This window comes from Acanthochromis polyacanthus, chromosome 20 (assembly GCF_021347895.1).
Source record: "Acanthochromis polyacanthus isolate Apoly-LR-REF ecotype Palm Island chromosome 20, KAUST_Apoly_ChrSc, whole genome shotgun sequence".
Lineage (NCBI taxonomy): Eukaryota > Metazoa > Chordata > Actinopteri > Pomacentridae > Acanthochromis > Acanthochromis polyacanthus.
Genome location: NC_067132.1, coordinates 23,372,606 through 23,387,299, shown reverse-complemented (window position 1 = coordinate 23,387,299; position 14,694 = coordinate 23,372,606). Strand labels below are relative to the sequence as shown.

The following is a 14,694-nucleotide window of genomic DNA, read 5'->3' as shown; positions in this document are numbered from 1 at the left end:
TAAGCATCATAACAACAACCACCAAGCATGAAACCCACTGATGAATGATTAACACTATATGCTGAAATATTCATAAAGGAAAATATGGTAATGCTTCGACAGCGAGCCATCAGGCCGGGCAGCAGAGCATGGCCATTTGTACCGCAGCACTGAGCAGTCATTCACCTGCATTTTAATGCAAATGAGAAACAACCGCTTTGACCCCCACTTAAACCTGCATTAACAGGCTTCCACACTTTATGAATCCATACAACCATCGCATAAAAACCCCATGACTGACCACATTTTAGAGGTCAGTTATGGATCCTTTGAGGATAAAACAACTGACTAATGGAGTATAAAATGCTTCAGGTAGCTCATAAACAGTATTATGATTAAATTGCTGGGTGGACTTAAATCTTGACAGTACAGGACAAATAAAAGGGGAGATGGAGGTTAAGATTAAATATTTTTAGCACAGATTTGAAATACAGTGCATCAGAGGTCATAAAACCTTGATCAAGAATAAAAGATTCAAAGTTTTTTTAAATTGATTTAGTCCATTATCAATTTTCAAATCAAGAAAATGACCAGAAACCATTTGTTTGTTTTAAGTGAAATTCACCAAAATGATGTTTTTGGTTTTTCCAAATGTAGTCAACTTGATATTTGGGTGTTTTATTCTGATAATCAGAGAAAAAAAAAATAGAAAAAAGAACCAGCAATTTCAAAATATCCCATTTAGCTTCAGTAAAATCGTCACTCTCTTGAGGATATTTTATAGAAGAAGCAGATAATCAATAAATTGATATAAGCAGCAGATTAATAAACAAATCAAACAAAACATTTAGGTGCAGTACTAGCTTTTGCATAAATGTGCAAAAAATAACACTATCAATATAACTTGAAAGTAATAGTGTTTGGTATATTATCATCAGAATAATTTTACTAACAACAGTACAAAAGGAATTAAATTCTCAGGTAAATGAATAGCATCAACTACTAAGAAGTCAAACAATTACCTCCACATCTTTGACTTTCTCTGATTCAGACGCTGCAGAATTTGGTTCGGTCCCCTCTTCTTCCTCATCCTCCTCATCCTCCCCCTCCTCTATGGTTCCGCTGCTGGGAGCATGGCTGCTTTTGTGGTCTTTGTCCTTCTTCCTTTTCTTGCTGCTCTTCTTCCTGCGTCCCTCGAGGGGCAGTTTGGACAGAGGCCGGTGGATGTGGTGAGACGAGTGACGGTGGTCTGCGGAGAAGATACGGCAGAAACAGACCGCAAAGGTGAACCAGCAGCACATTAGATTTAGATTCTTATGACTGGACGCTGCTCTCTGTGCTCACATTCAATGTCCTCCTCATGGTAGGTGTGGTGCTGCTCCTCGGGTACGGCAGCAGCCGGGCTGAGGATCTGCTGGAAACGTTGGACACCCAAGGCCTTGTTCAGGTCTCCATCGTCCTCGTCTTCTGGGCGCGGAGACCCATGTAGTGATGAAGCAGGAGCCTCTGGCTGCAAGAGCAGACAAATAACATGAACAAATAAGTAAACAACACAATAAGAAACTACAAATAAGTGTAAATGCAAAGAAAATACATTAAAAAAAAAAAGTCTGGAAACTCAATATTAATGTTATCACAGTAGGTTACATCAGGGTTCTTCTTTTCTAGTTGTCTTGATTGCCAAAGACTTGATATAAAGGTATTATTAAATAAAATAGTTAACAGGAAAATGTTTTTTTTTTTAATAGACAAAAGATTTTGGTTAAAGAAAAAGAAAACTAATGACAGTAAGGAAAACTTGCAAAAGACCATTTAGGCAGGATATAAAATGTAAAGAAGCACAATGAAAAAACATTGCAATGAGCTAAAAAAAAAAAAAGTATGATTGATTACCTATTTTACACCAAATACTATGGATCTCCATACAGGAATAGCAAATAAAAGTCCTATTCTGATTAAGTAATGGCTGAAATGCACTGTTGCTGTTTCAGTTTCATACCGTGCACTAAATATATGCAAAGGCAGTTTACAACTTCAGACCTTAAATGCCAAATAAAGCTCTGCTAAGAAAACTTAAAACACCGTAAAATGGGTTTTCGTTATCATCAATAGCTCCCACTTGGCTTCTGATACATTTTTGCAAACTGTTTTACTACCAAGAACAGTCAGTTCTAATGTTTTCCAGCAGTACTTTGTGGAGTCCATCAACAGCACACTCAAATACTATGGGAATATAAATCTGCATAATTAATAGTTGGAGAGCTTTTTCAATCTTAAAACAAAACCAGCACCTTTTACTAAAACCAACACTAGATGGAGTTCTGGTCCTGTGAATACATCAGTCAGGTCATCATCTCACAAGCGCTCTCATGCATACATTTTTCAATATAGGCTTTAAATTGCAAACAATAGTCATGTGCTTTGATCGGTTACACATTCTCCACGCTGTGCTGCGACAGGAATCACATGGGCGACAGCGGATCTGTTTTCTGGCAGCGTGATGCAGGAACCCTGCAGTGCTCCGCTCTGCCGGTGGGATATTGTGATAAGGATGGACTGCAGCGATACGGCGAGAGGATCTGCTTCTGGTGGCGCTGACACCTCACAGCAGACTGAATGTTGCCATGGCTACCATACAGGTGCGCTCAGATCCTGCCGCGAACGTGACAAAACTCAGAGGCCACAAGTCATCCGATGCTCCGTTAGACGGTTCTCATGACACCCAACATGTCAGTCATATATTAAGTTTTCCTCTGGGCTGCAGGGAGCAACACAGAGTCTGTGATGATATACAATTTCCATTTTCCCACCTGTAGCTGCTTCTTTTTTGCATGTCATATTCACACCTTTTACAGTTTATGCTCAGCGGGCTGCTGGAAAAGTACAAACGAACTGTAACGTATTCAAAGCAAGCACAGTGTAGTTTTGAGGTACTATTTCAGAAGGAAATATTGTTCATTTTAAAAGAAAAATCTGTGTCAAATTCATCTCTCAAGCCCTCAGAAACTACTAAATTATACTACTAAACTATATGTGAAGTAGTTGAAGATAGCATCACATTAAAGATTTGATTTTAATACTTAAACTCTGGGCCATGGCTCGAAGTAAAGAGAATTAAAAAAATTTCTTCATGCAGTATGAGAGTAATAATGCCATAAAACAAAAAAACTAAATCTTAATTTTTTTGATTATTTTACAAAAATCGAAAAAGTACCCACAGGTGTTACCAGTACTGGAAAACTAAATGGTGACTCTATAAATTCCAGATGTTTTACTTTTAGATTTGAATTTGTTTCCATACTCGTCTCCCATCTGCTCTGTATAAACACAGCCTGCAGTTCAGCTGAATAGTTCCTGAATTTTTGTCATGAGACCGCAGAAAAGACTTCTCTCAGCCGAGTCCCTAACGGCTTCCCAATTGCACCAAGAAGAGCAACATTTTTTGCTTATTTACAGAGTCTCCTCAGAGCAAATACTTTATTTTAGCAGGACTTTGGAATGAGACACATTGAATAGAGTGATTTGGACTAAATATAATGATTTTAAGCAGCTTAGAACAAAGAATCATACATGATTAGTTCAAAGACTGTTGGAAAAATTAATAGAAACCAATTCTATTATATTTACAGTTTCTAGCTCTGAAAAGGGTGTAAATTTGGCAATTATTTTTTGAAAGATAGCATGCCTTTCAAATCTGCGTGAATTTTCACATTGCGGTGCGGATATCTTTTCCCAAAGAAACAAAAATATCAAGAAGTGGAAATGAAATATTGATTCAAATTAACAAATATTTTAAAATCAACTCCGAACAAGAACCGACAGCGATTTATGCACCTGCTGCAAACCGGCTTCCTTAGTTCCCACCATATTTTCATTAGCTTTGCATCACCTGTAACGTACAAAGGTCCTTTTGACACATTAAGCTCATCAAGTGAATCAACAGAGGGAAACATGAGAGGAAACTCCAGAGTTCATCCTGGATTCACGACGGCTCAGCATAAACGCAGGCATGTGCAAGAAGGCGTGAAAAAGTGATTCCCATGCCTCATATAACCATTCAGTGTTTTACTGTGACTTGTTTTTACATGCCACACAAAGGTGACAGAAGCAGAGGGCCGTTCGCTGAACTCTGGACCAGCAGAGATTTATATGTAAAAAAAGCACAGATTCAATATTGACTCAAGGGTCCATTCGCAATATAGTTTTACGTTTCTGGAAAAAGAAGACTCAAAGAGGAGCGAGCAACCTCTATGGCAAATAATGGAACACTGAAAATAAGAATGCCGTAATGCCAATTAAAGTTATTTTCAACTATAAATGCAGAGTTAATAATTGGAAGAGCATTTTTTTGCTGCAGACATTTCTTTAAAATTGAAAAAATAAACTGTGCTTTCACCCCTTAACGGTTCAATATTTAATTAGAAGACTAGCCCAGAAACCTAGAGTACACATACTGTATCTAGATAACTAAAAACCCACAATGTGCTGCTACACGATCCAGCAGCTTATTTTTACAGAGCCCTCATTCATATCATGGTTTCACAGTGAATCCCCAGAGGTGGGGGAGATGTGTGAGGGATTCTCAAAGAGGCGAGAGAATTTTCCACAACCAGCACCATGTAGGAAAACAAGGCAAGCGGAGCCAAGAAAAAAAATTAAAAAAAAAAAAAAACTGGCCAGACAGTAAGGAAAACTTCGACTAGGATCAACGTTTTGCGCAGTTTCAGCGACTTACCTCGCTCATGGCAGCGTGAGCTTTAATCAAAGTTTTTGGTGACAACAAGCGGCGGCGGCCTCCACCATGACAACACTGGAGCTCTGACCCTCAACGCCTCCGTTAAGAACTGCAGGTAGCAGATATCCCTCTCTACCCCTGCTTATCAAAGCCTCGTGATGCCATAATCAGAGCTCTATCGGGCCAGCCTGCCACCTTCGCCAGTCTGCCTATTGTGCCAAGGCAGAATAAACAAGACTCTCATTTTCCCTTTGAGGACAAACGCCGCCTCAAAGGAATAACCGTGTTTGAACAGCCAGGGACAAAACCTGACATTGACATTCATCTCCACATTTTAACTTTGCCTCATGAAGCCTAAATATTGACCTAGGTGCTATTAATCAATGTGCTCTGAAGGGCAATGTGAATGCATAGGAACTAAAACACCTTACACTTTTCTAAAGACGCGTTTTGAAAGGATAATGTTGACAGATATGTTCGACGAATAAAATGTGATTAAAATGTTGACTGATGACTAAAATGCATATTTGAAGTAGAGAACAAAAAAAAAAAAAAAAAAAAAACACTAAACTGCAGAAAAGTTAAATAAAACAGCTTTGCTTGGAAAGTTTTTTTTAACAAGATTTCAAGATGTGCAGTCAGAAAAACGTCAGTCTTCATTAGTAGAAGCGCATCGATAGATTTTAATCTAAGCACTCTCTATTAATCTAATCACTGTGATGATAGTCTTATTATAGCAGTCATTAGTCTTCCAGTAACGCAACACTATTACAATTTCTGTTCACTTATGACAATTTGTAGAACAGGAAGCTAATTTAATCTACTTTTCCGATAAATCCAAATAATGAAAAACCAATTTATGACCCGTGCTAGACAGAAAGAGACATCACTGGTAACAAAAATTGGGCTGAATTTATTTACTGTAGAAGTAAACATGACTAAAGAGGGCTGTATTTGAGGTTAGCTGATTTTTGGCATGCTATTATGATTATAAAGATAATTTTGACTGTAATATTCAAGTGTGAAAAACAGCATGCAAGATAAATCAAGGGAAGGGAACGTGTCAGGTTTGCAGGTTTCTGATCATAAATCATAAACAGATTTAAATCTTGACCTGATGATGGCGCTACAGGAAAAGAGGGGGCTCAAGAAAGTGATGACAAATCATCCCAGGGGGGGACATAAATATCTATATTAAGTTTCATGTCTGGACAACCAGTAGCTTCTGAGATATTAGTTTGGATCTAAGACAGGGGAGAGTAACTCTTCTTAATTCAGGATCCACATTCAGCTCAATATGATTTCAAGTGGACCGGACCAGTAAAATCACAGCATAAAAATCTCTCAACTCCAATTTTTTCCCCCTCTGTTTTAGTGCTAAAAGAGTACAGTCTGTAAATGTTCACATTTAAGGAATTATCTTTTTACAAAATGGTATGAACCACTTGAATTTTCTTGAGAAAAATAAATTCCATTTCATCAACATTATGCCTCAGTTTATCATTTATACATTACAACCTACACGTCAGAGAGTCTACAAAGACACAAAACATTTAGTCACTTGTATCTGGAACTGAACGATATAGTATTGTACTTTATGGTCAAAATGACAAAACAAGGCAAAACAACAAAAACAAAAATTACAAAAATGAGACACAAAACAACAAAAGAGAAACAAAAGACAAAAATAAAACAAAAAAATAGACAGAAACTTATAGCGACAAAAAAAAATGGACTAACAACAAGAATTAGACAAAAAAATAAAAGCGAGAAACAAAACAACGATGCACAAAACACAAAATGACAAAAAACAAGGCAACAAAACAAAAACAGCACAATATATTACAAAAATGTCAAAAGAACAATCTAGTATTACTTTATGATCAAAACAACTTATCTAGAAGTTATTTTCAACTTGTACTTTTACAAATTTAAAGTTAGCAGTTAATGTCTTCTCTGTAATTTTTACCAAGTTGTCCCACAGGCCGGATTAGACCCTCTGGTGGGCCGGTTTCGTCTCGTGGGCCGCATGTTCGACTCCTCTGATCTAAATGGTGGACCAGTAACATTGGTTGTCAACCATATTTACTACAATGCATTTGAAATTTTTACTTAAATGTCTCAAACTAATTAGCAGAAACATCAACAGTCCCAACAGACTGAAGAAAAACTAACAAAAAATTGTAATGTTTGTGGGTTTTTTTTGTTTTTTTAGCTTAAGTGAGTTAATCCTGTGAAGCAACACAGCCAGGTTTTAAAAAGTAACGTGCATGTGCCGTGTTGTAGCTGTAATGAAGTGGCCACTGGACAGCGTGTGGAGGCTGCAGGAGATTATCTGTGTCGTGAAGTAGTCTCAAATCCCACACAGTCAGCACTTGGAGGGTAAAGGGGGGATAGGCGGCGGCGGCGGCGGCGGATGTTTCAGAGATCTTGTACCGTGTGGCTGCATATCTTAACGTGACTGTGCAGGGAAATCCCACTGCGCAACATGCACAAGGTTTCTGATTATTCTGCGAAAACACAGGAGTTGTAACCCAGTTTACAGCTCAGCCAACAGGGAAACTTGTATTATGCAAGAGCTGATTTTCACAACTGCCCTATTGCATCATAAATGTGAAAATCAAATCAAAAACTCATGAGCTTTTTGTGCTTCCTGTTTGGAAATACTCCAGTTATACTTGTTTTGGGAAGTAAGCTTTTAGCAGCAGTTATTTTTGTCATTTCACAAGAGACGGTGTTTTCAATTAGTTTTATCAAAGTCGAGGACATTCAGCTGAGAAGCTCCGAGTTTACTGAGCGAGGAAAGTTATGCAGCAGCTGTAAGATGTATATCACAGGAAGAGTGAAACTATGATAATAAAAACTGAGTGAGGAGGAGGTGTGAACCACTCATTACTAATCCTGATAACCGGCAGGTGGGATGGGGATTTTCCAGACAGACAGAAACCATTCCACAGACATTAAATGACACATCCGCACCTGTAAGGTCAGAGTTCACTATTTCAACATATGGATGGAGACATGACCAACTGGGTCATTTCACAGGTTAGACCAGGAGTGTCCAACCTGGAGGGCCGACAGTCAAGAGTCAGAGACAAAGCAGGGTCCAAAATATACAGTTAAGCTGATCTTCACAACTTCCTATTGTAAATTCATTTCATTAATGAAAATGATCTTCCTAAAATATATCAGTGAATCAATTTTAATGAGTCTGAACTGTCATTAAGGAGACATCATCTATACAGTTTAAAGTTTTCTTTTTTGTTTTTTTTTTAAATCAAAACTTAAAGTAGCATAAAGGTTGGAAATGTGGGTATACTATCCAGATCCAGAGGAACTTGGCAATATGAACTAGTACTTATGTATATTTTTGGTTTATTTTTCTACTGATATTTCTTAAATATTTGTACTACCCCATTTTCTGCTGTGATATTGCAAGTTTCCCCCACTGCAGGATTAATAAAGGTTTATCATATTGTATCTAACTCTGTTCTAAAGTAAAATCCCCTCACCAGCACCTCTAAATCCCAAAAATGAGTAAGTTATGTTTCTTTTGTTTAATCAACACGTCTGTTCTGTTATACACCAAGCTAACTTTGCCATTTCCTGCACAGACATGAGTAATATTTAGAAAGCAAATAACTAGATTTTGCAAAATGATAGACTACTGCTTTAAAGGAACTGTTTGACCTTTCTTGGCCAGGGAAAATGACTTTGACTTTGACCATCAACATGAAGTTGCAAGCAAAGATAAGACAACCTGAAAACCTCTGTAAAACCCCAACCTGATGTTTTTACACTTGAATCCATCCGTATATACAGGATGCAAATTAGCGTGTTACTTGTGCTAGTGGGTGTATTATATTTCCTTTAAACAGAGTCAGGTTTGCTATTCTCCTTGCGGCCTGTCTTTATGCTAAGCTAAGCTAAGCTAACTGGCTGTTGGCTCCAGTGTTTATCGACATATAAAGACATAAGATTACCAGTCTTCAAATCCAAATCTGGGCAAGAAAGCAAAAAAAAGCACATTTCCCAAAATAGTGAATATTTCCGGTACTCTTGAGACAAAAAGTTAGCAATCACTGGCTTAAACAGCTGAGAGATGCAGCAGATGTTTGCCCTGCAAAAGTCCCCTGAAGCAAGACACTGAATCTGTTGGTTCAGTTCTGCAACACTGACATTTCTCTGCAAGGTCAGAGGTGAAAAACTGAACTCTGCCGCAAGAAGTAAATCACACTGAGCTGAACACAATCAGTGCTTTTATCTGTAGTATTTTCTAAGATTGCTTAGGGGCTTGTTTTGTGCATTCAGAGAGAACAGGTCTCAGTGGTCCCCTGTGAAGAAACCTTTCATAATCCACCTGCTGACATTAGAGGGGTGACTATCTCGACCTAGTGAGACATTAAGATAACATTAGGAAGTAATTATTACCTCAGATTTATAATGCCTGATAAAAGAAAAGAGAAGCCACTGAGCTGATGACGAAGTAAAAGTGCGTCTCAAACGCGCAAGAACGAAACTTAACATTAACCAGCTGTAGAAAAGGCATTGAGGGTACCTTTACCTCAAGAACCAAAGTCAAACTGCAACATACGTGTGGAAAAGCTCCGTGTCCTATTTAGGATAATGTATGACTGACTGACTGGGAGAGATAAGAACAAGACTAAATATTACACACCCAAACAGAGAATAAACCATGCTTTGGACTCACGTGTTGCCTCGAGTCGTCTGGTCTGGAAGTGAATAAACTCACCTTAAACGAATACAGGTAGTCCATGAAATTACCATCCGATCTCTTACCGCAGCCTAAAATATACCCAGATAGCTGTATTTGTTTTTCCACTGTCAAACGTAAAAGCGAGAAGCGCCGGCCGCCTTTATGGAAAACAACCTGTTTCCCATTTCAGTTAGAACCCGTCACATGACCGGGGCAGCTCTTCAGCGTAGGAAGAAGACATTACTCAAACCTTAGTTTCACAATGTTAGCCCTTAAAATTCAAATAGTGAACTCTCCCTGACCATACATGCTCACATTGTTAAGGAGATAATAATTAACTTAGCAGAGTTTGAGTCAACAGTCCAGCCAATAACCGCCGAGGCACCGTCAAACACTTATCTTCGCTGAGCTTCTGGATCAACCAGTCTACCTGCTAGAAAGTTTTATTATTGCAAAGTGAGATTTTAGTCCAGAGCCTGTGTGGGTTTTATGGTAGTAGAATGTCTTAGTGAGAACAAACAGCAATAAAAACACGCTGATTACCAACAGTAAAAAGCTTCTGCCAGAAAATTAGAGTTCAAAGAGGCCAAAGTTACAAAAAGGCCATATTTCTTTTGGACGATGATGTTGATTTTTGCAGTAACAAGATTTTCATCTTATCTGAACTAAATGTCATGTGCAAGAAATGGAAATGAAGATGCTGGAACAGGAGCGTTTTTTGCTTCAGCTGTAGGTTAATTTCTATTTTAAATTAAAAGCAGACTGTCAACCTCGTAAATGACGGTTGATATTTGGCTAGTTAGTATATTTAGACAGCATGTGCTAGATTTACTGTCCCTCTGACTCCTTTCTGCTTCCAGTCCTGTGCATGACAGTCAAAGTGCACAGGTCACTTTAGAGTTAGGGCTGTGTACAAACATCGGATAGTCTTTCCACACAAAGCCATGACAAGATAATTAAGATTTAGGAGTTTTGCTATATCATACAGGGCTTCCAGGGGAATGCAAAGTGATGGTTTCAGATGATTGTGCAATAAGAAGATATGACGACAAAAACTTTCCTTAAAAAAAAGGAAAAAGTACTAAAAATGTGCAAAAGTACACTTCATGCTTTTTAATTTAATGGGTCATAAAATAGGGCACGAGTAAAGATTATGTCTTGTTTTATTGTGATCAAAAGGAAACTAATAAATGATCTTGATATTACAAGTAATGAATTGGTTATCACAACTAGATGACTGAATAATTCAGCATTTATGTTTTCAAGTTTAATGTCATGAATATTGCACTATAACATGTTACTGTTAATTCCTTGATTTACTTGTAATTTTTCTCCATTATTTCGGTTCTTAGTGCTAAGATGCTGCCTCGTGTGTCATTTCTTTTAGCCTTATTCAATTACATGTTTTGTGTTTGATTTTCGTCAGGTGAAAGTTTATGTTAAAGGGAAATGGAGGCAAAACGGCACAAATTAAAGGTGGAGTATGCTATTCAAATCCAATGAATTTTGAAAAATATGCTATTCCAGTGAGTCCTGTGCACACAGTCTGTCTGCACAGCTTTCATGGATCACCGCTTAAATGTCATGGATCCACTTGCGTCTCCTAAGTACTTTGAATTCTCGGCCCTAACTGCTGGGATTCGATTTCAAACGGCACTTCAGTTGTTTATGTCTGGCGAGGAACCCCCCTCTTCCTCTGGGTGTCTTACAGGTTGACGCAGCGGTTGTCGGCGTGCTCACACTGTTGTGCAACATTTGAAAGGAAGCAGTTGACAGAATGCTGACAAAAATGCAAAGCTAAGGGAAAGTGGGCACTTCCTAGATTGGTGCTGCGGTGAAAAGAACATAACAGTTCTGGAGCGGCTAAATAAACACCACAAGCTTTTCTAAGGAAATGTTTGACAGAGAATACCTACATTCTAAAAGAAACGCCTCATCAGAAATTAGTCAGTGACCTCTGACTTTCTAGCGAGTGGAAAATCTCTATTTGTTCCTGTTGTGCTAAACATCACTAGTTCCACCCACCTACACATACAACTTACAGCACTGTGAACTATTAGACATATGGGTTGCCATTCTAAGAAACATCCTTAAGTTAAAAAAACAAAACTCATGAGCTGTTGAGAAAGTTGAAATCAGCAAATAAAGACAACCCCAGTAATTCCTCAAAAACAATTCCGCAAACTGATAAAATCTACCAATATCAGCTAATTCATTGTGGATTTTCCCTTTAGGCTTGTGATATTCTCTGCTTGCCCGTCCTAATCATAAGATGAGCCCGCTGAGAACCTCTTGAGTTGAAGAATGCTGCTTTTTTTGGCTGCTCCGGGCCGCCTGTCCTCTGGGCTTTGCCAGTCATGTTTATCACGTCAATCCCACCAGCAGCCCGTGCAATCAGGGGTTTCATCATGTGGGTTTTCATTACTTTACCGTTTACGACAATGGCAACAGTTTGATTTAAAGAAAAAGAGGAAGGAAACTTTTTAGTTGTGGAACCGCTGACATTCTCCGGTACTGTAATAAGACGGGGGTTTCAACAGTTCTCTGTGCGGAGTGACATCTGAAGTGTTGGGAACTATTTCTGCCCTCAGAGCTGCTGCATGTTGCCAGCGAGTCGGATGCAACTTGGTTTGTACACATTCTAGCGCTGGAGCAAACTACACTGTCCAAAACACACACTCCAATGCCAAAGAGGACAGAGGAAGCTGATGCAGCACAAATTCAGCACAGGGAGAGCATGAACTGAAACCGAGGTGAGCTCTGAGCTGCTGCCTTATGCATGAAAATATCGTAAAACGTCTAAGCGCGAGTGTCATCACCTGAGCAGCATTTAATCAGGTTTGCTACCAACTCTCTCAAGCGTTTCATCACGTGACCTGCGATGCTGTGACCTGACCCGACAGTGCTTGACCTGACTGAGGCCTTTCTATGTGCGGCCGTGTGGACTTACTCCGTGAATAACCGATGCCACGGCGTCAGTGATCTGGCTGGGAGCGCTGGGGTCGCTCATGGCTCTGCAGTGAAGTCGCTGCTGGAAAGCTGGTTTGGACTGGTGCGGCTTTAGCCCTTCTCTTTCTCACTGGGACTCAGACAGCTTTTGGGCAGCATAACCTGGAGAAAGGTAGAGATCAAGGACTTAGATCAAGGATTTGGAACTCGAGGTGAACAAGAGTGAAACAGATGTGGCTGAGTAATCTCTGCATATGAGGATGTTCCAGCACATGGGGTAAGAAGTACAGATTTTCAGCTTAAAGTCACAACACTTGAAGCCTCTAAGTTCCAATTTTAAAATATTACAGCAGGTTCATGAGCAATGAAGACATTTTTTCTAGTTAGTCGCATGACCACAGTTTAGCCGATCGGGTGATTTACTTTCTGAAGATGAGTCAAAAGTCCCTTAGACAAGCGGGAATTTAATACTCCTCCAGTACATTCCTGGCAGGCCATTGCCAAGTGCAGGCTGACGTTTATGGGTTATATGTGTCAAACAATCATTACTAGCAAAAAATATTAACCCAAATATTAAACATTAAGACTTTATTTGAGCTTATGTAAACTTAACCGTCCTAATACTGTCTGCACTAGAAGGAGTAATTGACCCCTTGAGTGCTTTTAAGTACCCGGACCTCACTTGAAAAACACAGCGGCCTAAATTGAATGTCATATTTATGATGAACAGCAGGCTTTAATAAACTCCGTCTTTTTTCATTTCAATGATTTTTAGTCCTGTAGCACAAATGCACCTGCCACTCAAGGTCATTAATCATTTGAGTGAGATAAGAGGCAGATAACGCCACCGTGCACCAGGACCCTTTGATAAGCGGTGGCACGCGCCTCAGCTAACCTCCACCTCCTCCGTCACTCCAGAGTCACATAACCACAGGGATTCAAAGGCACAATAATTCAGGAGCCCAGAGGGGATCACAAAACCAGCAGAGCTTTGCAGAGAGAGTACAAAATGTTAATGAAAGTGTAGCACAGAGGCACTGAAGCAAAACTAAACCCTTGACCATCAACTGATTAAGCGGCAGAAAGAAAATTAATCTGCACCTATTTTTGTCATCTGCTAATTGTTTGATTTTTTTTTTCACCAATCAAAAGAAGTGACAAAGTGGTTACGACTTCTTTTTGGTTTCTGTGATTGAAAATGAAATCTTTGCGTTTTGAACTGTTGGTCAGCAAAAATAGGACAAAGATGTTATCTTTGGCTTTCAGAAAGGAGGCAGGCATTATCCGTTTGAATCAGTAGATGTCAATCAAAATCAGTATACTAAAAGTGTGGTTTTTTTCCCCTCAAAATTTGTTTTTTTCTCCACTTCAGTAGCACTTGCATAAACCAAACTTTCCAGATTTATTCCTATATTCAGAATGTTGTTATTGAGTGGTTTATTCTCATATGATTCACAGCTGGATTTAGAGAACATTCATTTCAAAAAACATGGCCAAAGTGGATGCTTTTTCAGGTTATTGGCAGCGTTCTCCGATTTGTCTATAAGAGCAATAAAAACAGATCCAAACATCCCCTCTGTGAAAACTTTATCCCACGTTCCACTGATTTCCCTTTTTGAAATTAAAGTGAACTATGGATTTTTACTAAACAATTCATGCCTCACTTGCATATTTAAACTCCTCTTGTTGTGAATGGTCAACTTGGGACGCTTCATGATGATGTCTATTGGTTAAGGATTTTTGCCTATTCACCTTCAGTGTCCTCCTTTAAGTTCTTTCAGTTTACCCACACAGTCCAGAAAACTGGGCTGTAATTTAAGTCTTAGTGTCTCACTGGCAACAAAACAACTGTTTTCCTCCAGTCCACAAGCAGAGGCGGGACCTCTGTTGGATCACTTTTCAGAGTCACACTTTGAAGTTCCTTTCTGCCAATGCCAGCCTTGCTTTCTGACATGAGCTATCAAAGAAACGATAAGCTTCCCTCATGCCTGAACACAATCATATCAGTGACCTTGTTGACAGCAAGGAGATTTTCTAGAGGTATGTTTTATTCAAGTACAATGAGTGACATGAGATTAAACATTTGTAGGAGCTGAACAGCCTGAACTTGTGCCAAACACAGACGTTACCTGGCAAAGTGACGAGAAACAGACACAGAGCGGACAAACCAATAATCACTGCACCGAATGTAGTTTGAGACGCTCCAATCTGTGCACTAATGGTGATGGAGGAATCTGAGTTAGCTTGCGTGTACTCCAAGATTACTTTCTCAGTAAACCTAGACCCCACCAGAGTGGAAGAGGCAGGGCCGGCT

At 39.2% G+C, this 14,694-nt stretch overlaps 1 protein-coding gene across 5 annotated transcripts in view; it reads right to left on the bottom strand.

Moving 5' to 3' along the window:
• slc4a2b (solute carrier family 4 member 2b) overlaps positions 1–14,694 on the bottom strand; it is a 53,253-nt gene that overhangs the window by 21,931 nt on the left and 16,628 nt on the right. For 4 of the 5 annotated variants that reach the window (XM_051940406.1, XM_051940407.1, XM_022196246.2 and 1 more), the window contains 3 exons: positions 12,382–12,542; positions 1,324–1,489; positions 1,002–1,228 (listed from right to left, as the gene is read on the bottom strand). In XM_051940406.1, the coding sequence (XP_051796366.1) occupies positions 1,002–1,228; positions 1,324–1,489; positions 12,382–12,441 (453 nt within the window). In that variant the 5' untranslated portion in view covers positions 12,442–12,542. Of the gene's footprint in view, positions 1–1,001; positions 1,229–1,323; positions 1,490–9,467; positions 9,508–12,381; positions 12,543–14,694 lie in introns of those variants that run through there. The other variant, XM_022196248.2, reaches the window with a different exon arrangement.